We start from the raw sequence: 26,817 nt of genomic DNA on the forward strand, positions 1-26,817 counted from the left end.
ACAAGATAGTTCACGTCCTCTTGTAACCTTCGGAATCCACTGTGCTGCACGTGAAAATCCTCTGACATTAAAACCTTATTTACACCAATGTTTTCCACATAACTTAATGATCTAATAACTGCAGATGAAATTAAGTGCGGTAACTCTTAGCCGCAAGAATAAAAGTACATTTTCGTCATCGACGCCGGGCAAAAACGCAGTGCATGCATAGGACAAGAGCGGCATTATTGTCGTAGACCATTGCGTGGTGATAAAGGTTCATTAAATATAAGTGGCATTACAGACCAGACTATAAGAAAATGTGCTGGAACTATGTTGGAGCGTAACAAATATAGTACGCCCATATTTGACCCTGACCCAAAAAGTAACGGCGCAGTCTGCGTAGCAGGATTTAAGCGAAGCCGGAAGTTGGTGGCAGGAATCATCTTGTTCCGTCAGTCTAGCTGCTCCAACGCCTCAAACTCCTTGTTCGAGGAGAAGCAAGGCCCCCCTGCACAACAGAGCCATCTACCCATTCCCTCTCTGTCCTTAGCACGGGTCGACAAGCGTTAAAAAGCACAGACCTTTTGTTTTAGCTGTAGCTGACCCTCCAGTGTCCCCCCTGGTTTTTATTAATCCTGCTGTATATCCCTCACCATGGCGGCGAGTGCGAAACGAAAACAAGAGGAGAAACACCTGAAGATGCTGAGAGAAATGACGAGTTTGCCTCCCAACAGAAAGTGCTTTGACTGCGACCAGCGGGGCCCAACCTATGCCAATATGACTGTGGGCTCCTTCGTGTGCACCTCCTGCTCTGGCATCCTGTAAGTTTGAAGTTGCGGAGTGACCTTAGCTTAGACATGGCGCTCACGATGTAACGTTTTGGAATGCTTCGGCTACTAACGGCTCCCGAAGCCAGTTAACCAACCGGCGCTAGCTAACGGTTGATAGGTAACGTTATTCGGCGGTGTCAGTGGGAGTGTTGGCTGCTTTGACATTGTCTTTCTTTGCTGTGTTGGGCGGGGTGGCTGTTTAGCAGAGGTGTCAGTGTTCGGCATAGTAAGCTAGGTGCTAGCTAACTTTAGCTTCCAGTGCTAGCCAGTGAACTTATCTGACACTTGCAAGCTAGGTCTACAGATAAGCCAGGAGCCAGCTGCTGCTACCAGTTGCTGACAGCGTTTGGAGGCACCACCTTGTAACTGAGCTAATTGACCTGTTCATGGGATACACCCCACATTCAAAGACACAGGAATACATCATTCTTTTGGGCGAGGTCCATTTATTTCAATCACGAATTTTGTATTAACTTATGTCGCTTACTAGAATTGTAAAAACATGATGAGAATTATTCATTTGATCTCAATAAAGGGTTTTTATTGAGAATTGTTAGATGGTGGTAGACACCTGGGCGTGGGAATGCCACATTCTGGGATGCGACACATCATGCAGTACCGGTATTGTTGCCATCATTTTGCATTTGGACCAGTCATTTAGAGGTATCACACTACTCAATCATTTTGCATTTGGACCAGTCATTTAGAGGTATCACACTACTCAATCATTCTGCATTTGGACTAGTCATTTAGAGGTATCACACTACTCAATCATTTTGCATATGGACCAGTTATTTAGATGTATCACACCACTCAATCATTTTGCATATGGACCAGTCATTTAGAGGTATCACACTACTCAGTCATTTTGCATTTGGACCAGTCATTTAGAGGTATCACACTACTCAATCATTCTGCATTTGGACTAGTCATTTAGAGGTATCATACCACTCAATCATTTTGCATATGGACCAGCCATTTAGAGGTATCACACTACTCATTCTCTACAATCTTGTGCATCTGCACACTGATGAAAATACCAGCAGGACTTTTACTCTTAACAACTGGCTGACCCCAAAACAATTTGTGCCAATTCACTCGTCAGTAGTTTACCTCCTACAACACCACAGCATTGATAGTTTGAGTGTAGCTGGGTGACTTTAGATAGCGTCTGCCTGACTTAAAGCTTTGCTGTGCAGTTGTGTAACCAAGCATCTGTAGCTTGGGATTTGGGATTAGCGAAGCATTCCATTTCTTCTTATTCAGCTAAAGATATCCCACTTCAATAAAGCTGTCAAATTGTGCTTGATGTTAGAATGTTTTTTTTGTGTGTATGTGATGCTGATCACATTTGGAAAGAAATATAAAGTTGTGTGATATAGTAATGATAATTTTTTGCATGACTCAGCTACTGCACAGCTAATGACACGATGACATTCAGCATGGAGGGAATGTTTGGCTTATATTATCTATATTGCGTGACATTGTGATTATATGGACATAATCACTCATCTGAAGGCCTTCGAGGATTATGCTGTTTCCTCTTTTGAGTGCATTGACATTTGGTTCACTGAAAACCAAATTTTGTCCACATACATCAAGTGCTAAAAACCATACAGCGTAAATTTTCCACCTGTACACCATTCTTGCAAGGACTTTAGCAAACATAGCATCATGAAATTCTGGGGTTTCATTTATAAAACAGTGCGTAGGATCCGTACTAAAAATGTACGTACAGGCAAAAGCCAAAAATAGCGACACCAAAAAATATTTGACAGTTTCTACAATCTGGCTTCCACCTCACCATCTGCATTACCAATTTCCAGTCTCCAAAATGTTTGTAGGCATGGGTCAAAGTTTCTCCCATCAAAGCTGTTTAGATCACAACTTTTGCCTGGGAAGTGGCGTACACCTCCTTCAGGCCTCCTTTTGTGCATCTGTAACATTTATAAGTGAGACCTCTGGTCCTCTCTTTGCCACCAAGTCAGATCTTTGCTCACAAATACTTTACCTGTTTTCTTGTAAACGTATGAGTGTTTACTTTTCACAAGCTTTTTAAAGTGAAAACATTTGTGCAGAGCTAATTGGCTGTGAGCCCTTAGCAGGTAACTCAATAAGCTGTTCATCCGCCCATCTTGTTCTTCTGCTCATTCACACAGGCAGCAGCTTGTACTGGTCCTTAATGCTTTATGGAAATAACCTGGCCAATCTCCATTTGTGAATAATGGTTTTTCTAATAATGATGCTGAGGAAAGGGGAAGCATTTGTTGCTCAGTAATTCCCCACTGATGACCTTTTAGTTTTATTAGTTGACAGGGGAACAGATGACTTCATTGATACATTACTAAGCGGTTTGTCTCTCAGATTTTGCCTGAGATACAGCCTTTTGTGGTTCATGACCTTAATCTGTGCAAACTGTTTCCTGTCCTCACTGAACGTGAAGGTTATTTACTGTAGCATTGAAAAGAATGAGATTAATTGTGTGTTTGCTGATGGGCGCAGTTTGCCCTCCATTTCACTTTACCGATGTGTCTGTGGGGACTCCACTGTGAATTTCCCATCTGCTCACCCTGTAGTATTAAAGTCTGTAATGTGAGTTAATTGAGTTCTTTAATAGCTTGAGATCACAATACCTCCTCTTTCCCTCCTCCTGCTTCTCATTCGCTTTTTATGAAGACAGAACATGCTGTGTGGAATTTCAGTGATGACAATCCTCTCAGCCGAAGAGTGTGGGTTTAAAAGGATTGCTGTCTGTCTGATGTATGCAGGAAGCCTCGTGTGATTGTAGGCTCAGGAAGTGGTATGGCCCCACCGTGCTGCTACATCAGCAGCATGTGCTGTTCTGTGTGCCACAGGAAGTGGCAGAGAGGTCATTGTCTGCCTCTCTCTTTCCTCTTAATTCTAGAGAGGCAAAGATTTAGGCATTATGAGAGAGCACCTCAGTATTCATGCTCAGACTTGATCTATTGTTTTGGGAACTGTCTTGACTACCCCCTATCACTGTTGTGTGAATAAATGTAGTGTTTGCCTTATGTTGCCCTCGACAACAAAATGAGCACAAACCCCCTGAACACAGGTACCCACCTCCTGTAGCCTATACGTTCTGCATTTACCAGGAAAAATTATGTTGCTGGATCAAACATAGTCTTTTAAGTCTGAAACAGCACATTTGGCTTGTTGAGACATTGCTGAGGAAATCACAGTAGCGATTTTTAATTTAAGGAAGTAGTTTGCCCTTCCCTTCTTTCATTTGCAGTTTGGCAGCAACACTGTTTGACTGTTTAGGGGTGATAGCAGGGGCATGACTACCTTCTCCCCCCATAGTTGTGGTTGTTAAATGGGTGGAGTTGGAATCTGCTATGTAAACACATTCCTGATGAAGGTGGAGGCCTTCCCAGGAGGAACACCACTCACAATGTCTCTTTCTGGAGTGCCCATGGCAGGAAGTAACCCCACTTGGCCTGTGTGTTCCTGAGTAAGCAGTCACGTGCCAGAGGTTGGGAGGTGTCACTGACACCAAATATACTTCATAGTATTTACCAGTGGCAGGTTAACAGATCTAAACTTTAAAAACGGAGCATGTGTGGTTTTCCCTTCCCCCTGACAACTGATCTCTGATCTCTTAAAAAAGTGCAATGTTTGAAGCACAGTTGGATGACAAATTGAAGATGGTTTCACTTCCCATAAATGCTGATTCGATAGTCATTTAACAGAGATAATTTTTGTCGGTGACTTCAAGCAAAGTGAAGGATGATGCACAGCCTCTCCTCTCTTTTGAGACTTAACATTGCCAGTTTCTCGCACCCTGAAGCTGTTGCAGTATGCAAATGAGCTGAGTTTTCCCGGCTGAGCTGGTCTGATGTACAGTAGCAGCTAGGTCATAATTATTTTACTGTGCAATATGTGATACTATTCTCTGATACACTATGTAACCCACTAGACACGATCTGAAAATAAATAACAACTAGGGCAGTGGTTTGATTAAATCATTAATCTTTGTCTTTCAAACATTGTCATGTGCACAGTATTGTCATGTAAGAAGCAATTTATTAATACTTTATTTTACCTCATTTATAGTCACTGCTTTCATTTAATTTGCCCTATAAATGTAATCCTGCTGTCACTGAACACTGTCACAACTGTGTGGCTACTTTATCCTGCAGAAATGGGGTTGGGGATGGGGGTGTCGGTGGGTGGGACTGTTGGGCCATAACCTTGTGTTGCTGTAACCCAGAACACATGAATCACCTACCAGTTATTTTGTACACCACAGTCTGTGGATGTAAGACGACTGATGATAGTAACATTCTCCCTTTTGCAACACCTGCTTGTGGATATGACATTTCAAAGTTGAAGAACATTTTGAATGAAACAATGTAGGGAGATATGATATGTATTTGACATGCATTGTCACATTTAGGCTAAATAACAGAGTAAAATACAGACAAAATTACCAGTATCATAATTACTTAATTAAAAAACGAGGTAGAGATGCCGTCATCATGTTTAGACCTTAAGGGCTATGGAGCTCTCTGTCCTACTTTCATCTTCATGAGACCAGGATCTGATCACACACTCACCTCAGGGTGCTGGAAGAACACATTAAAGCTCAAATACACATAGACTCTCACTCACACACGCAGATACTCTATCATTTGTTTTTCTACAGATACATTTGCTTTATGGATTCTTGCTTTTGATACAGTTGCTTCTGACTGTTTTGTCTGAAAACAGTCAGAACTTTACAATAATCCAACTAGGTCTGCAAGTAGTCATTGTTTTTAAATATTTTTGATGTACTGGATTAATCCTAAGAACCCTAAGTGATGTGTTGCCTATTTTGTCTGAACAATGGCAGTAAAACCCCAAATTCTCCAGTTTATTATAAGAAAGACTAAGGTGCAACTAACAATGGAAACAGTGAATTGTTTTAATTCCCATGGCAGATCCTGTAAATGTTTAAATATAGTAGTTGTGTTGAGGTGTTTTCTGTTAGGTTTGCAGCATTCTTTCGGCCTTAACTGTCCTCTCTGGAAATGGGACCAGCATGACATAACTGGGCAGAAGTTGATAAAGTCTTGCCCCTAGAAATAGCCCCAGTAGTTCCCAGGGAAATTCGAGCTGCTCTCTAACAGAAGCATGGTGGCTCTTGTCATATCTGTTTTCTGTTTTTTAATGTGAATTGACACAGCTGTTTGTAACAGTCAGCTGATTGGTGGATGTGTAAAAAGAAGGGCTGGAGATGAGGACTTGTTCTGTAAGGGGGTAACATCGGTGAATAATTTAGCACTTTTGTCTCGTGTTTCACTGCCTTACGATCTGACTCCTTTATGTGTATAACATTGTGTTTGTAATTGTGACACGCTGGATCTAATTTCCTAGAGCAGTGGTTACCAAGGTGGATGCTGCGGACAGGCCAAGGGTGCTGCAAGATCAACCACAATAAAAAAAAAACCTGCAACATTTCCATAAACTTTTATGCTTTTGAAAATATCAAAACAGGATAAAAGCAGTGATTATCAAAACCACTGTATTAAAAAACTCTGTTCAATATGCAGGTGAGCTGCAGCTATGACGTTGCTGTTTGAGATGGTAACACTAACACACTTTGCAGCTTTCAGGAGCTCAGCATTTAGAAAAATAGTGGCTGTGAGAGAAAGCAATTTTGGCCATTTCTTTTGACTATTTCTGGCCTGCAACCCTACCACATTCTTGGAGAGTTCAGGCAAAGCCAGTGCAGAAAACAAAGAGAATTAAAGGTAGAAAAAGGCCCTAACACCACCTCACTCTGAACTACTCTTAAACTCGAATCATTCAAAGCACAAGATGAACCCATGTCAATTATAAAGACAGGTTTAATACTGGGGTGATTGATTGCTGTCATACAAGACGTGAGTCCGAATCCTTAGTTTTCTACTTGTTGGTGCTGAATTATAGAGATACATTGACACACTGGCCAGGCCAAGAGTGTACAGCTTAGTGTGTATCCTGGTATGTAACTTGGTCACAATTCAAAAATAAAACAAATCTAAGGGATCTGTAACAAGACTGTTTGTGTATGTTTTTTGTTTAAGTAAAAAAAAAAAAAGTCAGTCAACTGATTTTCTCAAATAAGAATACTAGCCTCAAAATCCAGTATTGGTCTAGCCAGAAGACCTTGTTTAAAAAAAAAAAAAGCGACAGAGCTGCTGTTGTGCTGCTGACATGCCGCGGCCGGTGTGGACAAGGTGTAATAAGACACTTTAGTTATCTTGATGATATCGGACGGCTGAGTCCTTTTTGATCACTGACACCTCCACAGCACAGGAACTAGAATGTAGGTAGTTCGTGAGAGTTGTTGCTGTAGATGTTGTTGTGTCTGCAACTTGGCAGCGTGGTCAAGCAGCTTTGGTAGTAAGTGCTACAGCTCATGCTTTGTTTGATTTTGTTTGTGTGAGCTTTGTTCATGTAGCTAGGATTCCTCTTTTGTATGTGCGTCTTGGGATAATTCGTTTGGATAGTGAGCCTTCATTTTAGAGCACTGGTTCCCAACTGGTGGGCCACAGTCCAAAAGTGAGTCGCGGGTCCATTCTGAATGGACTGCAAGTGACTCACAAACATGTTAAGTTTGTAAAAAACACACTCAAGCAGTCCCATTTCCTGCTTAACAGAGACAGCAAATTAGCTCGACAACACGGCCAATTGCAGTTATGACACTAGATATAATAAACAGTGTGGACTTTGATCTAATGACCAAGGAGAAATCTGGACCCTGTGGCTGCAAGTTGGAAACGACTGTTTTAGAGGAACCATTGGGCGTGCTACTCTGGTTAGCACCTGTCAATTCCAGCTTTTCCAATTGGTGGCTACCACCTTTGGATACTGATCATAAGGGTTCAGAAACTCTCACCCCTTGCACTCATAAGCACACATTTTGTTATGTGTCTGTCTTTCACTGGCTACTTTTTGCTAGTAAAAATTTGCATTCTTAAATTGCTCCTCTTATCAGTGTTGGTGGGGGATTGGATTTTGGAGGATGGAGCAGGTGGTTGAAGGTATTTGGTGACTATTCATATGATAACTTATCTGTGTCATAACCATTCTAATGTAATGGGAACATCTGATGTAGAGCTATGTTAAGATTTAAAAAATGTGAGACATTCTCATTTTTACATTGCCGTATTGTATTATCTTAGACTTGGGTTTTCTGGCACCCATCTGGCATTATGTCTTTTGGTTTTGCACCTTTAACACCTCCAACTCCTCCACCTCCGCACCTTTCATTGCTGACATTGCTCAGTTGTTTGCTTTGTGTTAACCTTAAAGGTTAACTGACAACTAAGGCTTAGCTTAAGAAAATGCTTTTTAAGTAAATCTCCTTTGTGGACTTCCTCTTTGTCACATTCCTCGAGGCAGTTTGTGACCCAGTTGATTTTGTACAGTTATGGTTTTGGTTGGTTAATGGTGAAAGACAGTTTTTTAGGCTGACTGTAATACTCTTAAGCAACAAAAAGTTGGGAAGCTCTCAGATACAGTTGTATATTAGTGTTTACAGCAATAGGGTGTCTTTTTTTCCTTGTACTGGTGAATGTGGTGCTCAGTAATAACACTAGCTGCAGTTTTAACGTTCTGCTTGCTTGCAAAATGCTGATTGGTCACCTTCACAGACAAAACAAGTAGTGACATTGAAGCCAGCACTACATTAGCGCTCACTTACTACAAGGTCCTGGAAAACTACTCTGCAAGCAGTCCTGGAGCTTAATATAACAGCCTAATGATGACTCTTTTCAAGTATTACAGTTACCAGGCATTTTTAATTTGGGCCGTTGTGGCTTGAGCTGTGACCTTCTCAGGAAAATGAGCAAGGCTTGTGTGGGCTAATGGGTGTTACTCCATAATGGAAGTTTCTATATTAAGGGACATCACTCGTTCTTTCATTGTACTGACAACCTCCGTTCAGTCAATGGCAGTTAGGAGAGCATTTCACCCACTCCCTTTGTTCTGCTCTATTCCCTTTCTTTCTCTGTCAGTATTTGTCTCTGTCATTTCTCGCTATAATGCGGTCGTCCTCGCCACAGTTACACACACCATCCAGTCAGCCGGTTGCTAATTAAATGGCCCCGTCCTGAGAGGTGGGATCTGGAGTGGAGTATGTCCAGATGAGGTCGTCATGTAGCGTCTTTAAATTAAATCAACCCCTGTTTCCATTTCTCCACCCACAGACGAGGGCTGAATCCACCCCACAGAGTCAAGTCCATCTCCATGACAACCTTCACGCAACAGGAAATCGAGTTCCTACAGAAACATGGCAATGAGGTAAGCATGGCGACTGGCTGTCCTGTCACAGTTGTTAAGGTTGAGGTCAGCTTTCCCGCTGCTTTGTCGCTTTGTGAGAATCTACACATCATTGTAATTCATCATGCAAGTATTTCGGCCGTTTACAAGCAAGACTGCAAGCGACAACTTGGCACCAGAGAAGAAAACAAGGAGAAATATTTCAAATTTTAGTCAAAATACATGGTCAATTAATATTAAAAGCAATGTTATAGTGCTATTTTGGGTATACTGAGCAATTTTAAAATATCACAATACTATAAATATTGCTATTTTATTCATTGTTTTATTTGTCTATCCTATTTGGATAGAAAACAATAACTGTGCTAATCTAACAAAGATGTGCGCTGTATTAATCAATGTTTTATGTTATCATTGAATCTAATGACTGTGTAATCCCTACAGTCAATTATAATGCAGCCCTGCAGCTCCACTCAGCATTCTAACCGCCTTAGGTTTCTGCTTTGGTTTTACAACTACTTGGTTGAATTTCACAGTGCTCATCAGCCTTGTATTTTGCATCAGGCACCTGTTTAAGCACTTGAACTCTAGTGAACATTGTACACTACCTGCCCATCACAAAACAGCAGGCGGCCAGACAGACTTCACTAGGATCATAATGTTGCTCTGTGTCTCTTGGATTTGCGAGTAGACAATTGTTTGGTAACATGTTTAAGCTTTTAATTGGGCTTCCCCATTAAAAGATGGAGTACATTTCAATGACCTACGTTACTATTTAACCCAAACATGTCATGCATTAGCATTATATTGATACATACTTTGTTGTAAATAGTGCAAACAATCTATATTTTGTTAACAGAATGACTATATACATAAAATTATATAAGTGGTTGGAGGTGAGAGTCCTGATGAAATGTCTGTCTTTCAAATTCTGCAGCTTTCACCTATTTAAATAATTACATAATGTAGCACCGAATATTCATACTGCATGGAGGAATCAAAGTGCATCATCATTCACGAGCCATTTCTGGTAAACGGAATATGAAATAGAGCAATGCCACCTGGGAAGCGCAGCCTTATTAAAAGCTGTAGCAAAGTGGCAGGGCAGGCAGACATGCAGGAGACTCAAGGTTGAAGCTGATGCATACATCCTTCAAGGTTGCTATACTCTGTAAATACTACTGCCCTCAAGTTGCTTTCCGTCTTTCCACAGAGAGTAATCTTACTGATTACAAATAAAAGTGAGCTTGCGTGTGCTGTGAGTCTGTGCATATGCTCAAAACCCAGCTAAAGAAATAACGGCAGCAGAAGCTTATGTAGAACATAAGAGCCAGGCTGCCTTTTGCTGCACCATTGCTTCATCTACAATGCAGCACCCTATACTGAGGGTGCACACGCATGCAGCCTATAAAGCTCTCTCTACAGGATCAGGTAAATACTTTAGGAATGCTATCCAAAACCCAAGGCCAGAGAAAGGTGAGACTGATTTTTCACCAAGCAACTGTGTTCAAACTGATTTTCCTGACATGAGGCCAACTCATGTTTGACTCTGTACCAGACGTGGCCAAGATGTTCGTCCGTGCAGTGCACTTTCTGCAATAGGCCTGGTCTAATTTGTACATGGTTACACTTTCCAAACATCAGTAAATGCTTTATTGACTTAACCAAACCTTAATGATTAAGGTGATCATCACTGTATACTTGTGGCTTATGTTTTATATCCTTATGCCCATATTTCACTTAGGCATATCAGTTTAATGGCTAATTATGAAGGTTGACAGGCTTGCACTCATTTGTAGCTGTGTATGCTGCAGAAATATTCTTCCAAAAATCACTTGTTCTGTTCCGCTGTGTGTCCCAGGTATGTAAACAGATCTGGCTTGGCCTTTATGATGACAGAACCTCCTCAATACCAGATTTCAGAGAACCGCAGAAGGTGAAGGAGTTCCTTCAAGAGAAATATGAGAAGAAGAGATGGTAAGTCAGTTTCACAAGCTGGCAGAGCAAGATATAAACAATCCTCTGGCAGTGTGCGTTGCGCAGACATGTAGCTTTTCTTTGTGTTTTTTCTTCTCTCTGGCTTGGAATGTCTCACAGGCAGCTTGTTGGAGTTAGCCTCGAGCAAGCCGCCAGATACCCTTCTTTAAGTGCACACAATGTAGGTCATTACAGTCAAGCTGCTTTATGTGCAATGATAGATGTTCCATGAAGTTGTATGTTAAACTTTGTTCAAATATGTATGCGGTTTAGCGTAGTTGTTACTGGTGTGTTGTGACCTGTTGAGTGTGATGACTCAACGGGATGATTGTTTCAGACTAATAAAACTAATGGCAGACTAGTGCCTGTCGTATTAGTACTTGCAAATCAGGGATTGGTCATCAAATGTAAATATTAATTTAGTGAGAATTTGTATATACAGTTGGTGTTACCAAACAAAACTGAGATGTGTCATCAACACAGTTTTTTTCTGGATGTTCATTTAGTAGCAGACTATTAGTTTGGGTAGTTGTGCTTCTGTCATCTCTTAGTGTTTGGTCTCTGAGCGATGAGCCGCACATGTTCCAGCATGCCACCATTTACTGCAGACAGGCATTTTCACCCACATAAGCCATTCTCCTGTAGCTCATGGCCTGTCTGTTGACTGTGAATCGCATTTGCACCCAAATTAACATTTCCTCTAATCACATTTGGATTTGCATGAGGGTTGTTTTGCCGAAAGGATGCAATATTAATATTTTGAAAACCCTGTATTATGTCAGTTTATGGTAAAGATTTACTATGCAGGACTTTCCTTTAAAAAAAACAATCTATAGACCTATACAGAAGTAATGCCTGTATTTTTTATTTTCTGTGCTCTTGCATTTATGGGCATGTACCAGTGTTCAGGTGAGGTCGGAGCTTGATACAGAGGTAGGAATAAGGTGCTAGACCGTGAACAGCAGGCATTCAAGAGACACTAATATAGTAAGGAAAACACAAAACGTGAGTGACTCCAGGACTGGCTTTTACTCTCACTTGCAGTGGCGAACGTGTTTACAGAAGTAACCGACAATCCTTCATGATATACCTTTTAAATACCTGTATTATTCTATTAGCCTATTAGCCAGTAGCATATAATGTATTGTAATGGCTGTAATGTGAACTGTTTCCTAGGTATGTACCTCCTGAGCAGGCCAAGGTAGTGGCATCCGTCCATGCTTCCATCTCTGGCTCCTCAAACAGCAGCACCAGCAGCACCCCGGAGGTTAGACCACTCAAATCCCTGCTGGGGGAGTCAGCCCCCTCCCTACACCTCAACAAGAACACCCCACCTAATCAGGTGAGATTAATGTTGTACCCATAGGTGTACTCATGATAAATTCGTATTTGTTATCAGAAACTTTGGCTCACAAATGAAGGGCTGGTAAGGTTTAACAAAGAACACGCTGAAAACACTCTTGACCCTTCAAATATTAATGGTTTTTTGTTATCAATGAAAAAATTTGCCCACTTGCCTTACCAATGTTTTATATGAACGAAGACATGCACTGCCTGTCAAAAGGCCTAGTCTTTTTCTTTCTTCGTCTTTCAAGAAGGTTGTTCAAGGACATATGTGCATAGCCTTGTAAAACCATCCTGATGACGTGAGCTCAGCATGCTGTTTTGCTTCCTGTATCAGTCTGGACTCGATGCCGCTTCACCTCATATCCACAAATTAAAATGCAATCTGGGCCAATCAGGGATCCACATCATAGTTGACTATGTAAGCAGCCACTCAGGGACTGTGTTGACGTACAACGTGGCCCGCAGATTGCAAAACAGTTATGGCGGCTCCTAAAGCAATAAACTCTAACTCTAATGTTTGTTGAGTAAACACAGCAATAAGTGAAGTTATTGCAGAAATAGTCAATAAAAACCAAGATCAAGAGTATGCACTTGCGGAGTTTCTCGGAGGAAAAGACGTTTTTGCTTTACCTCTGACTGGATTTGGCCAAAGCTGGATTTATGAACTAGATCCGTTGGTGATGAAGAAGATGTTCCCCAGTGTTTTTTGTTACACTGATTGGCTGAATGAGTTCGTCTGTCAAGGTGAGTATTCCCGCCCACTGAAAGCATTTAGGGCACCAAATCCAGACTGATACAGAGAGCGAAACAAAATTGTTGAGCTCACGTCATCAGGATGGTCTTACCAGGCTAATGTGCACACATTTCTGCATGCTGACCAACACATACCTACCCTTTGTTTTTTCCAACTCCATCTCCTCTCTCCACCAGTCTCCAGTGGTGAGCCGTGGACAAGCCAGTCAGCAGCTCCATGACAAAAGGTTCGACCTCCTCAGCGACTTGGGTGGAGACATCTTTGCTGCCCCGCCCAACATGGCTGCAGGCGCCAGCTCCAGTTTTGCTAACTTTGCACATTTCAACAGTCACACAAGTAAGGAACAGACAACTAACTAATTAAATAGCTAACATGAAGTCGTAAGGGATTGCTGGAATTGAGCAGTAACTCATTCACGATGGGATTGTCCTTTTTAAATGTGAAAGTTGTCTCTGTCACATTATTTAACACGCTGTAACCAGGAGCACCACGTCATAGGCCAGAGGGCTGAGTGCATGTATGTTTTCATTCACCAGTTTCGATCTCGTCTAATTATGAAATTACCTCAATTGGTTGGAGGGGGGGAAAAAATGAGATCAGTGTGACAAATTCATTCATATCAGATAGTTCCGTTCATTTTATTTAAAATGCTTGAGGTGTTTAAATCAACAGTTCAGTGCTGATTGATGCTGCATTCAAATTATCAGCTTCTATAAACTGTGCCAGATGTTTGAGATCATGCAGAATCTCGTAAAACATGCATATATTATGGAATAGTGCCAGAGGTGATACGGTCAGACACATCTCCATGGTTACTAATGAGGATAATGTACTCATTTCCCCCTCAGAGCCATCAAGACTCACTCTCAATGCAGTGACTAAAGTGGCATCCACACATCTCCGCTTACTAAACACAAGCACAAATGTACATCCCTGAGTTTCTAATGATGTGTGTAGTGACACACACACACACACACACACACACACACACACACACACACACACACACACACACACACACTCTCTTAAATGCTGTGTGCTCTGCAAGGAGTCAAGGCAGTATCTCATGGGAGAGGGTGATCAGACTATGGCGCCTGCCCTCAAAGCCGCTGTGTATTTTATTGTCATGTGACACCACTCTATGATTATCTGTCATATTTAGCACATAATCCATTGTATTTGTTTTGCAGTCTGTTATCCATGCCTTTTGTCATACATATAAATCCATTCTATTATTATCTCATCCTTTGTTTTTCCTCTCATTGTGTTTTTTTTGTCTTCATTTGTCTGTCTCAACCTCATCCCGACACCACCTTCAGCAGCACAGAATGCCAACGCAAGTGCAGACTTTGCTAATTTTGATGCATTCGGGAGCACTCCTGGGTCGTCAGGTGGTTTCCCTTCCGCACCTCAAGCCTCATTCCAACCCCCAAATACAGGTAGAGCAAGCTCCCTTCACTGGACAAGTGACACACATCCAAAATCACCAACACATAAAGACATTCGCAGTACTTTCAGTCATCCAAACAAGGTTTCATAACCAACAAATGAAGCAAAAGTTTAGTTTATAAATACAAATAACTCGAGGCAAATAAAAATGCAAAAACATATTTTCTGAAACAACAAGTTGTCCTTGGCTGCAGTTGAACACATGATGTTATGTCTACGTGGTATGTGCCTTAGGCCAAAAACTCAGAGGTCACAGTGCATGAAGGACTGTGCACACCAGTGCAGACATTAGACGCATTCACTCTCAGCGTCACATGTAGCATATCGCTGTTTTGACCTACTTTGAAAGCTTGATTTTATATTGATAACTACAAAGTTCATACAGGTTTCCCACTTGTGTGTACACCAGAGTAGTGTACACTTACTAAACTTAAAAATTGAGTGTTCACATATACAGATTATTTTGTTTTTACGAGATAGAATGTAAAACAGGTAAAGACCACTGTGCGCTCATTAGGCGTATGATCAAAGTGACAGTGCAGCTGTGCAGTTATTTATTTAATCTATGCTCGTGCCCTGAAGCTGGTATTTTAATTAGATATATTTCGGTCTTAAAATACACGCCCACATACTGACATACTGTTGTCCTTGTCTTACCTGTGTTTGTCATTCTGATTCATATTTCCCTCTGAGCCCTTCATGCAGTACTGCGCATCTCACGTATTTGTTCAGTAGTAACAGGCTGACTGGCTTTTTACCTGAGCACTTTGCCTTCTCTCTTACATGCTAATACAAAATTAGTGACTCTCTAACACACTCTTGAGCCTCCTCCCCCTAGCTTCAGGAAAATGATGTGTGCTACAGTGCCCTCTGCTGGAGGTATACATTGATAACCATCTTCATGTGGAGCTGCACACTGATCTCTTTAGTATGCCTATTGCTTGATGGATAAAGCTCCCCTCTCTCTCGTGGCTTTGTAAGATAATCCCTTTCTCACAGACACTGACTCACTGTGCTATCTGGCCTAAGCTGTCCATTCTGTCTCATGTGTTTTTCACCCTTTGCTTCAGCAGCAGTTTTGCTTTGACTTCACGCTTTTTATGTTTTTATTTTTTATTTTTTTTATCTCTGGTTCAGTTGATGTCTTTCTTTTGTTTTTTACGCCCTAGCTTACATTGCTCATTGCCCCATTTCTCCCTCCCTCTTTGATTTTTGGCTGCCAGCATTCACTGTGCTCTCATCCAGCCGCAGTATGGGTGAGTTTGCCACTGCTCTGCCTCTCCAGGTTGCACACAGTAAGTGTCTCGCTCTCTGGGCTTGCCCTCTTAACAGCTTTCACCCTTTCCACCGTCTCTAATGTGTAGTCGCTCTGATCCTCCTCTCTCCAGATGTGATGTGTGTCTCAGCATGTAGCTCTTTTTATGCCTGTAACGCTGAATCACTGGGAACAATGTCACTGGGATAATCAGCTTTGATCGTTGCTGTCATTATTGTGAACCACTGCGGAGAATAGACCAAATGGAAGAACATGAGAGTGTTACAGGGCAAAATAAAGGATTAAAAAGAGACTAAAAGAAAATAGACAGTCACTGTACTGTTTCTAACATATCCTTTCCCTGTAGGAATAATTAGGTAACACAAGAACAATGTGTCACTGATGTCTGTGCCATCACTTATTAATGATACGTAACACAGTACATTCTCTGTAATCCAGGATGTTATGTAAGAAATGATGATAAAAAGAGAAACATGATACCCAAGAGTCCTCTAAGAAGTTACCCCAGAAAATGATACAGGCTTTTGGGTTTCCTTTTAAAAGCATCATCAGGAGCATGTTCAGGTGTTATGCTAATGAATATCAAATCAGCCTTGTAATCTCAAGGCTCCCAATTGCATGTAAATACCTGAAGTTCCTCAGAGGCTTTTAGACTACTGTTCAGAGATGGTTTGTATCTGCTAATGGCAAATGCGTCAGAGGGAGTGACTCCCCGTATTTACTTGTTGGATCTCCCACTATTTAGTAGGTAGGCATTCTTTATAAAATTATTTTCCATTAGCAGATATGAACCTTCTCTCAACAGAGATTCGTCAGATGCATGCAAGGTTGTACCAGGACCTGTGCTCTTAACAGATTGTTTTCAGTCTTCCTTTTCCCTGAGTTAAAGGTAGTTGTACGAACATTATTCCATAGGTGCAATTAAACCATTCCTTGAGATTGAACTGAAGTGATAGTCAGTGTCAGTTCTAAAAAACAAACGCCTTTTCAGCCTTTCAGGGTCACAAACAAGAGTTTGAAAGCATTAAATATTTTGATGCATCAATCCTGTTATTGCATTACAAACACACCAGTTCTCACTGAGTTCTGAGTGTGATAGAGAAGTTCATGAAGTTGGCCTGAAATTGCTGAGAATATTGTCTCTGAAATTAAAATTAAATTTCATTTTCAAGAGTTATTAGAGACATTAAAGGGTGGTGGATGTGCCTGAAATAGCATGGTTGTCAAACATTAACATATAGTTTGAAATAAATGACACATGTAGGTATTTTACAGTAGTAAGTATTAAATAGGATTTATAAGATTATTTACAGAAAAAAAGTTGTACACTTTTTGTTTTTTAGCTCTAAATAAGCAGCGACTAATCTGTAATTGTTGTTTGTTTCCCTAGTAACAGTGTCAGATCTGTGTACAAGTGACAGTCTACTCATTACAGAGTCCAGTAATGCCTACAGGCTGGTTGGCAGACTAAATCTATTCCATTCAACAGTCAAGTTGATTTTTTTCGTGTCACTGTTACTACAGTTTGAGTTGGTTTTGTCTGTAACTCCCTTGATCCACAGCGTGGTGCTAAACTCAGATGAAACCAAGGCATTATAAAGGTGCTGTTCTGCACATTGTGTGCCTCTAACACAAATAAATGCAAATTTTATCTTAGGTGCATAAGCCAATGAAGAGACAGCATAGTGCAGTGTTGCAGAGGACATGCTTTAGAAGTGTTGCTATCTATCCCATAGATAACAAAAGGTAACCCAGCCCCAGCCAGACTCCACCCCAACTCTACCCTCCTTGCAGCTTCTTCTCTCCTCCTGCACCCTGTTAATGCTGTTACTCAACCAACAGTCATGGTCCCCCTTTATGACTTTTTAATCTCTCTCTTTCATGCAGGTAGTGCCTCAGGGGGACTAGCAAATGCCAATTTTGCAAATTTTGACAACTTCCCCAAATCGTGTAGTGCTGACTTTGGATCCTTCAGTTCCTCCTCCCAGAGTAACTCCACAGGAGCTGGCAGAGATGCTGTACAGAGTACTAGCCTCCCTGCTGATAGATACGCAGCCCTGGCTGACCTGGATAACGTGTTTAGCTCTGCCAAAACAGAGCAAGGTAAACTTCTCCTGCCTAGCCTGTTTCATAGATCGCAATAGTAGGGATAGAGGCAGACCGAAAAAGAGAAGTTGAGAAAACTAAAAATATTACGAAATCACACATGGGTTAAAGTCTCTTCCTTCCAGTTCAGGCACAGACATAGTCTCTTTCAAAACAGGGCTGAGTTACATTTTCTAGAACTAGCAGAAAGTAATTCTCTGTCCCATTTTTTTGGCTCAGCCGTAACTCGGATGTATGTTGAGATGGCCTTATTAGTTTTTAAACAGAATCAGCCCCCTGGCCTCAGTGCTGCTGAACCAGCCTGTATTAAATCAACAGGCCACTGTGCATGGTGGAAGCGCCTTGCTTTCATGAATGCTATATTGGTTTCATTGGACATTTTTACTGTCACATGGTCAGAATTCTGGCACTTGAGCATCTGTGAATTGCACTGGGCTGGTACTAGTTTATTTTGTTCATTTTACAAAATGTATGCCTGTGCTAGGAAATGCAAATTTCCTATTGACTGAACGTTTATTCCCCATCATTTTTAATAGGTTCAATATGGCAGCTATCTCCGGACATCTTTTTTTCTTTCTGTTTTTTTGTTTTTTTTGTAATGTATAATTATTTTGTCTTTGAGATTTGATTTTTCATCCTCGTTAATTGAGTTGTGGTGGATTCAAACAGGATCTGCTGTCTTGTGCTTCTGTTCCAGGAGCTGGTATTTCTGGTGGGGTGAGCTCCGCAGCAGCGGGAGTAGCTGGTTTGCCTCAGAAGCAGCAGGCAGTGTCTGCAGGAGGGGACCGCTATGCTGCTCTGGCTGAGCTTGACACTGTCTTCAGCCCCGCAGTCCCTGCCACCAGCGTTTACAGCACCACCAGCACCTCACAAGGGTGAGACACACCACAGTAATGCTGCGTTCCATGGAAGCAGGCAGATGGTAGACGACAAATCAGATAGCATTTTAGTGGACGAGAGCAAGATGGGAAAAAAAGACAGGCAGAATACTTGCAGCAGTAATTAAAGACAACATTGCCATTCAGAGTAAAATATTTTAACTTTTTGCCTTCATTCACAAAGAAATTTGCATCCAGATGTTACACAGTTGCCTCACACAAAGAAAAAAACTCAGGTTAAAATTACAATTGCCGTAATTACTACACACATTTAATGTATTTAATATATTTTATTCATGTTTTGTAAACAATACTGCACCACCATCACAACATATCGTCATGCATGTTTTGTTTTACCATCCTGTCATTCTGTCGGACTGTGTGTTTGTGTTTACCGTGCCACCCAGAAGGTGTTTTCCATCTGCCTGATTCCATGTGAATGCAGCATAAGCCCCCTGCTGTTGTGGGAGCCAAATGTCTAAATCCACAATTAAAAATACAGTTTATTTTTATAATTTATTGATGTAATTTAATTCAAGACAAAATTACTGTTTTTAGGTGCTATAGAAATGTTTATTGAGTTTTATTCTCTTAATTGTAATAAGTTAGTGTGGTAAAATTGTTTAACTGCCAAACTATTCACGTGATTGTTAAAACATGGGTGTGGTAGTTGAAGGATCTGAAACAGTGTGTCAGAATACATAAACAACTATCTGGCAGTTTTCAGTAACAAAGTGACTTCTACAATCATACAGTAGCCATCCTCCCACTGTTTTTCCCTGATAAGCTCATGTGTTGGCTTTGTTTTACTGCAGGGGTGTGTTTGGCTCAGAGACTGGGGTGTCAACTGCACAAGCACAGCAGGCCCTGCCTGGCATGGCTCAAGGTTTTGGAGGTGAGCGAATCTTCAGGCTGTTTTCTGATGATTTGTACTGATTGTTTTCCCAAATTAAAATCAGTAATGATATAAAAAGTATACAGTAATTTTGTTTTTGGCGTGTTAAGCTTGTGTGCTTTATTTGACTGATTCTGCTGTTTCACACTCTGGTTTGTTGGTGACTCGATACCTCTCTTTAACAGCTCCGTCAACTAATCCGTTTGTAGCTGCTGGAGTTGCCCCAGCAGCAGCTCCCACCAACCCATTCCAGAGCAACGGCAGGACAGCAAATATGGCAGCGGCGGCGGCGGCAGCAGCAGGTGTGTGCATGTCTGTGTGTGTAAGGGTGGTATACTAGCTGGTGCTACACATTCACAGTCAACTTAATCTGCAAGTATTATTGTTATCATTATTATTATTATTATTATTATTCAGTAGTGCAGATTAAAATTCTTTAATATGGAATAAATGTAGGTCTGGTACATTATTGCACAGTTAGTGTGTTATCTGTTAGATTTCCTTGCACACTCAAAGTGGTAACCTTTGCCCAGGCTGCCTCAGCAATTAATGTGCCACAGAGCAAACTGACAAACACAGAGGCAGCCATTAGGAGGGATAAAGTAAAAAAGTGCTGAATACCAGTTTTGTTCACCGTGGCAATGGGCAGCAGGACTAGTGTTGCCACTTACTGCTGTACACAAGAGAGATGGCAGATAAAACAACGAGCAGAAACTGAGATTCAGCTGTCTGTCTGATTGCTCTTGCCATGCTGGACAGGCTTGATGAGGGCTCTTCATGGGCAGGGTTATCCTCCCGCCTTTGGTAGGTTCCCTTGTGCTCTCTGCTTTCCTTTTGCTCTCCTGTGCCTTGCTTTTACAGTGCCTTCTTGTTCCTTACGCAAATCTGTCAGGAAAATGTTGTGGAGGTAAAAATAATCACAACATTCAGATAAAGGGGTTTGATGAAATCTACAGTAACTAGGCGAGAATAAATGAGTGCTGTAATTATTGATTAAGCAACAATAACTATGTCGATATAGAGAGTAATTAGAGCAGTATAATTAATTAATGATTAGAAATGTGTGAGTGTATCTATCTAAGGGTAGTGCCCTCACACCCTCTGTTGGGTTCCTATGAAATCATTCATTATCTCTTCCTCAACATCTTCCTTCTATCAGTTAGCAGGAGGCACAAAATCTGTTCTGCTTTTTTGAGGACATTAAATGATTAAAATTAACACTGCACCATAATGTTAACAAATAATCATCTAGACATTCATTAACTTGGTAGTGTCACAAAATGCTCAATTCAATGAGTAAACCCAGTAAAACACTGAAAACTATCATGTCTTGAAGACTCAAGCAGTAACCTTGTTGGATTTGCTTTCCAATTAAATCAATTGTAACTCAAATTGTAAAATTTGTTTAATGGGCATTGGATGTAGCATTTCTACCAGATGTCAGATTGCTCAGTTGCTAGCTGGCTGTCTTACTAACCGCAGTTTGATCGCACATGTTGCACTGTGGGAATGTTGTGCTCCTGTGTGGTCAGACACTGTTGCTACACTGCAAGTGTTAAAGCCTCATGTGTGACTCTTGTTCAGACCTTTCCCCTAAGGCTTGTCTGGAGACAACCTTAATCTTAATTTGCATGTGTTTCAACTTTACAAACACATGGACTGTGAGATTCAGAGGATCTCAGAGTTAAATGGACAGTTCTGGCGCTGGGAGCCACACTATGGATTACAGACTGACCTGTGCAGTTAGTCAGCTGCTAAAGGGGTGCTGATCAAACCTACTGCACAGTGGACTGGACATATTTCTATTCTTAATTTGTTGTATGGATATGTCTCTTTGTGTTTTCTCTTTGACTGTCTGTAATCCCTAGTTCATCCTTTCATTTAAGTTTACTTCCAGTTTACTGCTTTCTAACAAACTACTGATGTCTAAAAGTAGATCAGAATATTTGATGAAGTTGATGTTCTTGCATGACTCTTGCACTTTTTGGGTTGTACAGCTTTGGATTAAAGTGTCAGTTAAATACATAATGTAAAGTCTGATATTGATAACATTTTAGTTTTTGCATTTGTGTTTGTTTTTCTGCTGTTGTGTGCCAGCTCCTGTGTAATGTCAGATTTTAAACGAAAGTGTGTGTGTGTGCTGTAGAATCTTGTCATAGCAAAATGAAGCAAACCCTTTTTAGGCCTGGTATTTAGTTGTAAGCCTGTAGATGTCCTGTGTTTCCTTCTTTAACCAACGGCTGTCCTGCTGTGTTGCAGCATCATTTGGCACAGGGTCCATGAGTATGCCCGCTGGATTTGGGAATGCTGCAGCCTTCAACCTCCCCACCAGCTTTAGTGGAACCTTCCAGCAACCCTTTCCTGGCCAGGCTCCCTTCCCTCAGCCTCCTGCGTATCCCCAGCAACCAAACGGTGTGTGTCTGTGTGTAGATCATATAGATATAGATGTATCTGTGTAACTAACTACTGGAATTCAAGCTTGCCTGTGCATCTGACTGAGTGGTTCTCACATTAGTGCACTAACATCCCTTAAAAATGTCACTTTGGAGTCACGCTTCAGATCGACAATGTTTTATCACTTGAATATGAGCGAAGGAGTCCCCCTTGGTTTACTGTTGCTATAATTTATGGGAGAGTGTTTCATCACATCCTCTAAATGACAATGTACATGTCTTCCAGGTGGAGGATTTCCAGCTTTTGGCCAGGCCAAGCCTGTTGTGACTCCTTTTGGGCAAGTGATGGCTGGACCCATGGTCTCTAGCAACCCTTTCCTGGTTAGTAAGAGGGCGACATGGCTTGTTTATTATCCACCGTATTCCGCCTTTCTAGTTGATGAAAAAACCTACATGACTACATTGTCATTGTTGTGTCATTTCTAATAAGAAAACAGCCCTCCTTTCAATGCTAAGTACAACCCCGATTCATGACATTTGAACGTGTTGCAGGCATCAAATTTGGAGTGTATAGTAGTAGTAGAACTAGTATATTCAGTTGAATATGTGTCAAATGATTTGCAAGTAATTGTATTCTGTATATGTTTTACACAGCGTCCCAACTTTTTTGGAGATGGGGTTGTAGTAAACAGTACGTTTTCTGATCGCGTGTTTGTGTGTCCCCTTTTTTCTTCCAGGGTGCAGGTCCATCCGCACAGTATCCAGCAGGAGGCTCCTCAACGAATCCCTTCTTATAGCGATCCATCCAATCAGCTCCGCTACAGGGTCAACTGGCGCGCTTGCACCTATTGCACTGTTTTGTTTCACAAGTAGCTTTAAACACGATGTTTGTAAGGATTTGTATTTTCTATTGCATTTTTTGTCACAAATGGAACAATACGAGAGACGATCATGCTGACACTGTCTGTGGCTACAAAACAAAGTGATGGTGTGTGCAGAGGGAGAGGCTGATCCCCTCCTCTCTATTTAACCTGTGAACTGGCCTGGCCTCTGCTGAACCACAATGTATAATCAAACTGGCTGAAAACTAAGTTATTGCGTACAGTACATCCCATTCATTATGCTGCAATTCTGTACATATTAATTTTCTTTTAGGAAATTAGCGCTTTGTGCATATCAGTATTTGTATCTAGCTCACAGGATTTGTTAAGACAGAACTGTTGCTTGGAAAAAGCTAATGGGTACTGCCACTTACTGTATTTGTGAAGAACCAAACTGTTTATTTGTGCAGGTTCCTTTTAGGTAAACTGTTCTCACTAAAGAAAAAAGAAAGCCTATTCAGTTGGCGAGAGGTGAAAGGAGTGACCGTCGAATCAGGGATGGGCAGAAGACTCCTTTCTCTGCCATCCGCTGTCCTGCTGACAGAGGCCCAGGTCACAAAGCTTCTGAACTACACTCAGTCCATAAGTGGGTAAAGGCTGATGAGCTGGAAACCACTTACATTGGGTATTAGAGAATTTTAAGTTAATGTGTAAATATATACAGTATATATATTAAAATGAATTTTAAGTAAGAAGAAATGACCAAACCATTCATTTATACTGATGTATGGAAATCTTGTATATTTGTTTTGTATAAAAAAAAAGAAAAGATTTATATTCATGGTGTTGCAGTCAGTAATTTGAAGCTTTTATGCTTTTTAAATTGGCACGTGGTCACTTGGACACAGTGGGGACCAAAAGCACAAGTGATTGTCTCAGCTGGTGGTGTCAGAATCTCTACTCTTCTGAGTCTGGAGGTTCGTTTTTGACCGGAGCGTCGGACTCTTTGTTGCGCCTCTGCTTCTCTCTCCAAATGGTAAACAGTCCCCGAAGAGAAAAAACCACAGCGATGAGCAGGTGGTAGCTGGCATAGATGGTGAACTGCAAAAAAAAAAAAAAAAAAAATACACAACAATGAGTGGACTTAAAAACGCTTCTGCTACATCTACAGAAGACCCGATTGACATTTCCCGATCAGACTGCTCACCTGAGGGATGATGCTCAGGCCCAGCCCTCTGCTGTCAACCACAACAGAAGTGAGGATCGTCTGGAGAGCCAGCGCTCCAAAGTTGTTTGCTCCAAAGACAAGAGCGTATCTTTCCATTGACAGGTCAGCTGCAATCTGGTACCTGATTAGGATTGTTTATTTAGATGTTTTGTTTCCTGTTATGCCTGCAATAAAAACCAGTCTGAATCATGAGTAAAAACACCCCCCTTTATCGTATAACACTTACATTGCTATCGTTATCAGCAGCATGTACAGGCACTTGAAAATGATGTAACCAGCGTAGCAGACCCAGATGTTGCCGATGAAGGTTATGAGGAATAGTGCTGATGCCCCGAGTCCGGAGAAACCACCCAGGGCCAGCTCTCCCCACAGGTCCCATCTCACCTCGGTGAAGCCTATACCGTAGGCTGTTGCTGCACCTGCAGAACACTTAAATTTAGGATTATTGTAGTGGAGATGACGATTTAATAAGCACTGAGAAAATGGGTTTGATATAGGGCTGGGCAATATGATGATATAATGTCATTGTCAAGATATGAGACTATATATCGTCTTACATTTTGGATATAAATGGTGTTTTTTCCCTTATTGTAAATGCTACATTACAGTTAAGTGAAGTAACTTTTGCATCAGAGAGGGTATTTGGTCAGAAATATTATGTTCGATTTTGCCTCCCAGTCCTAATGAAGTGCTTTTGAGGAGATTTAAAAATATCGCAATATATATGGTGTATCGAGATATAGCCTAAAATATCACAATATCATTTTCAGGACATATCAGCCAGCCCTAGTTTGAAATGTACTTTTGTGTCTCCTTATCTGTATCCTGCTCTGGAAACCTTTATATGATATTGCTTACTCAACAGGTATGACACTGCCTCCACGCCTCCGTTGTAGATGCTGAAATCCTGAGAAGGCTGCACATGCTCCCACAGCATCTGCGGGGTACATTGCAGCGATCATTTAGCTGATATAGAGGTACTCGTCACACTCACAAGTTACTGCAGTGACTTGATGAATATGTCAAAACAAAGCAGGTGTGTAGTTCTTCACTTGACTGACCTGCACGTAGTTGATGGTCTGGTAATAGCCACAGGAGGCCATCGCCCACCACACTGACCAGTACAGCAGCTGTCTGGAGGAATAACACTGTTTGAAGTCCCTCCACAGCCGGAGTAGGACTTCGCCACAGCTCTGTGCGCCGACAGACTCCACAGGGTCCTCGCCCTTTGCAGCTTTTTCATCCATTCCTACTCCTGCTTCATTCTCAGTTTCTCCTTTCTCCACCTTCTCATCTTTTATTTCTTCCAGGGATGCCTTTGCTCCACTTGTGTGTTCTGTTGCATCCCCTGTCCCATCTGCATCCCTCTTTGTTCCCTCTGTCACCATATTCTCTCCAGTATGTTTACGGTGAAAGAACATGCTCTGCTGTGGCATTGGCAGCAGGCAGGAAGTGAGGAGAGCGATGGCGGTGAAAACTAGAGTAAGCACCAGGATGTAGTTGTAGGACATGAGGTTGAAGCTGACGAGCAGCTGGCCCAGCACAGAGCCCACTGTGTACCCAAGGAGCTGGACACTGCGGCAGTAAGATGTGACCTTCCGGTACCTCTTCAGATCCACCATGCTGCAATAAACAACATTCAAAATGTGTGTAAAACTCAACCCCCTGACACCTGGTTTCACTGGTCCTTTGCTCTGCCGTGCTCTGCTCTACAGTATATCACCTGTAAATGTAGGAGAAGTAGGCCACCTCGCTGGCCGTCACCACCCCGTAGAAGAACTCCATGGCCTGCATGGCTGGTACACTTTTCAGCCACAGTATCATCCCTGTGGTGATGAAGAGGGTGACGCACTGGAACACCATCACAGGCTTGTAACGCAGCCAGTCAGTCAGCAGGAACACCGGCACCAGCATTGCCAGGTAAGAGTAAGTCCATACTGGTAAAATTTGATTGACCACCTGAAGAGGAAACACCAACAGATCAATAAGCAAACGTTAAAGAGCTATTGCACTTAAGACAGGCACTGTATTATGTCATATCCATAAATCAAAAGGTTTTATAATCATGATTGGAGTTTTATCACTCAAGTCATATAGATTGCATTTAACCATTTACTGTGATTCACCAGCTTGGTTGTTTTGTAGAGATTAAACATGTGAATGTCACCTCTGCAAACACAAACAAATAAGTACATTATGTATTTTAGGATTTGGTGTCAATGCCACAAAACTGACGAGGCAAACTGAAACAGTGTTGAGCTATGGTTGCTCTTTTGACTCCCTGATTTAACTTGTTGCATTTTTCTGGTTTGTGATTTGGTTAAAGTGGAACACCACTTATGTTATTCCCATGGCCTAAGAAAGATCAATGTGACCATGAGCTACTCTCTTTCAAGGCCAGGACCAGAGAAGTAAGTCTCAAACTTGTGATGTCATAGGGTGTAAAGTCAGGAGCTGCCCCATTGACAATGAATGGGAGCCTGATTTTGTGGACCCACAGTGTTTGTTTTCTCCTTTTATACCCAAACTAGTCCATACCCATTGGTAGCTTTGTCACCTTCTACCTATGCCAATCCTCAATGCCTATGTGCAGTTTCACATAGATTG

At 41.5% G+C, this 26,817-nt stretch overlaps 2 protein-coding genes across 9 annotated transcripts in view; one reads left to right on the top strand and one right to left on the bottom strand.

The window, feature by feature from the left end:
* The first annotated feature begins 444 nt into the window (after window positions 1-444).
* Window positions 445-23,493, top strand: agfg1a (ArfGAP with FG repeats 1a). 8 transcript variants are annotated; one of them, XM_050069063.1, is made up of 14 exons: window positions 445-803; window positions 9,014-9,107; window positions 10,948-11,063; window positions 12,240-12,405; window positions 13,341-13,500; window positions 14,487-14,603; window positions 15,837-15,908; window positions 17,777-17,992; window positions 18,693-18,870; window positions 19,689-19,768; window positions 19,954-20,070; window positions 22,028-22,180; window positions 22,448-22,542; window positions 22,899-23,493. In XM_050069063.1, exons 1-14 carry the CDS (start codon window positions 637-639, stop codon window positions 22,956-22,958), a joined length of 1,791 nt encoding a protein of 596 aa, XP_049925020.1. In that variant the 5' UTR covers window positions 445-636; the 3' UTR covers window positions 22,959-23,493. The 8 variants fall into 8 exon arrangements, with proteins under 8 accessions (XP_049925020.1, XP_049925011.1, XP_049925028.1 ...); XM_050069054.1 differs by having other exon boundaries at window positions 446-803; window positions 14,484-14,603; XM_050069071.1 differs by having other exon boundaries at window positions 446-803; window positions 14,484-14,603; window positions 15,837-15,869.
* Window positions 23,494-23,939: 446 nt separating this feature from the next.
* slc19a3a (solute carrier family 19 member 3a) overlaps window positions 23,940-26,817 on the bottom strand; it is a 3,887-nt gene continuing 1,009 nt past the window's right edge. Inside the window, exons 2-7 of the mRNA XM_050069122.1 lie at window positions 25,934-26,169; window positions 25,272-25,833; window positions 25,069-25,147; window positions 24,437-24,629; window positions 24,190-24,331; window positions 23,940-24,083 (exon numbers count right to left, since the gene is read on the bottom strand). Coding sequence (XP_049925079.1) covers window positions 23,940-24,083; window positions 24,190-24,331; window positions 24,437-24,629; window positions 25,069-25,147; window positions 25,272-25,833; window positions 25,934-26,169 — 1,356 coding nt within the window. The remainder of the gene's footprint in view (window positions 24,084-24,189; window positions 24,332-24,436; window positions 24,630-25,068; window positions 25,148-25,271; window positions 25,834-25,933; window positions 26,170-26,817) is intronic.

Source organism: Epinephelus moara, chromosome 2, assembly GCF_006386435.1.
Source record: "Epinephelus moara isolate mb chromosome 2, YSFRI_EMoa_1.0, whole genome shotgun sequence".
In the NCBI taxonomy this organism is placed as follows: Eukaryota; Metazoa; Chordata; class Actinopteri; order Perciformes; family Serranidae; genus Epinephelus; species Epinephelus moara.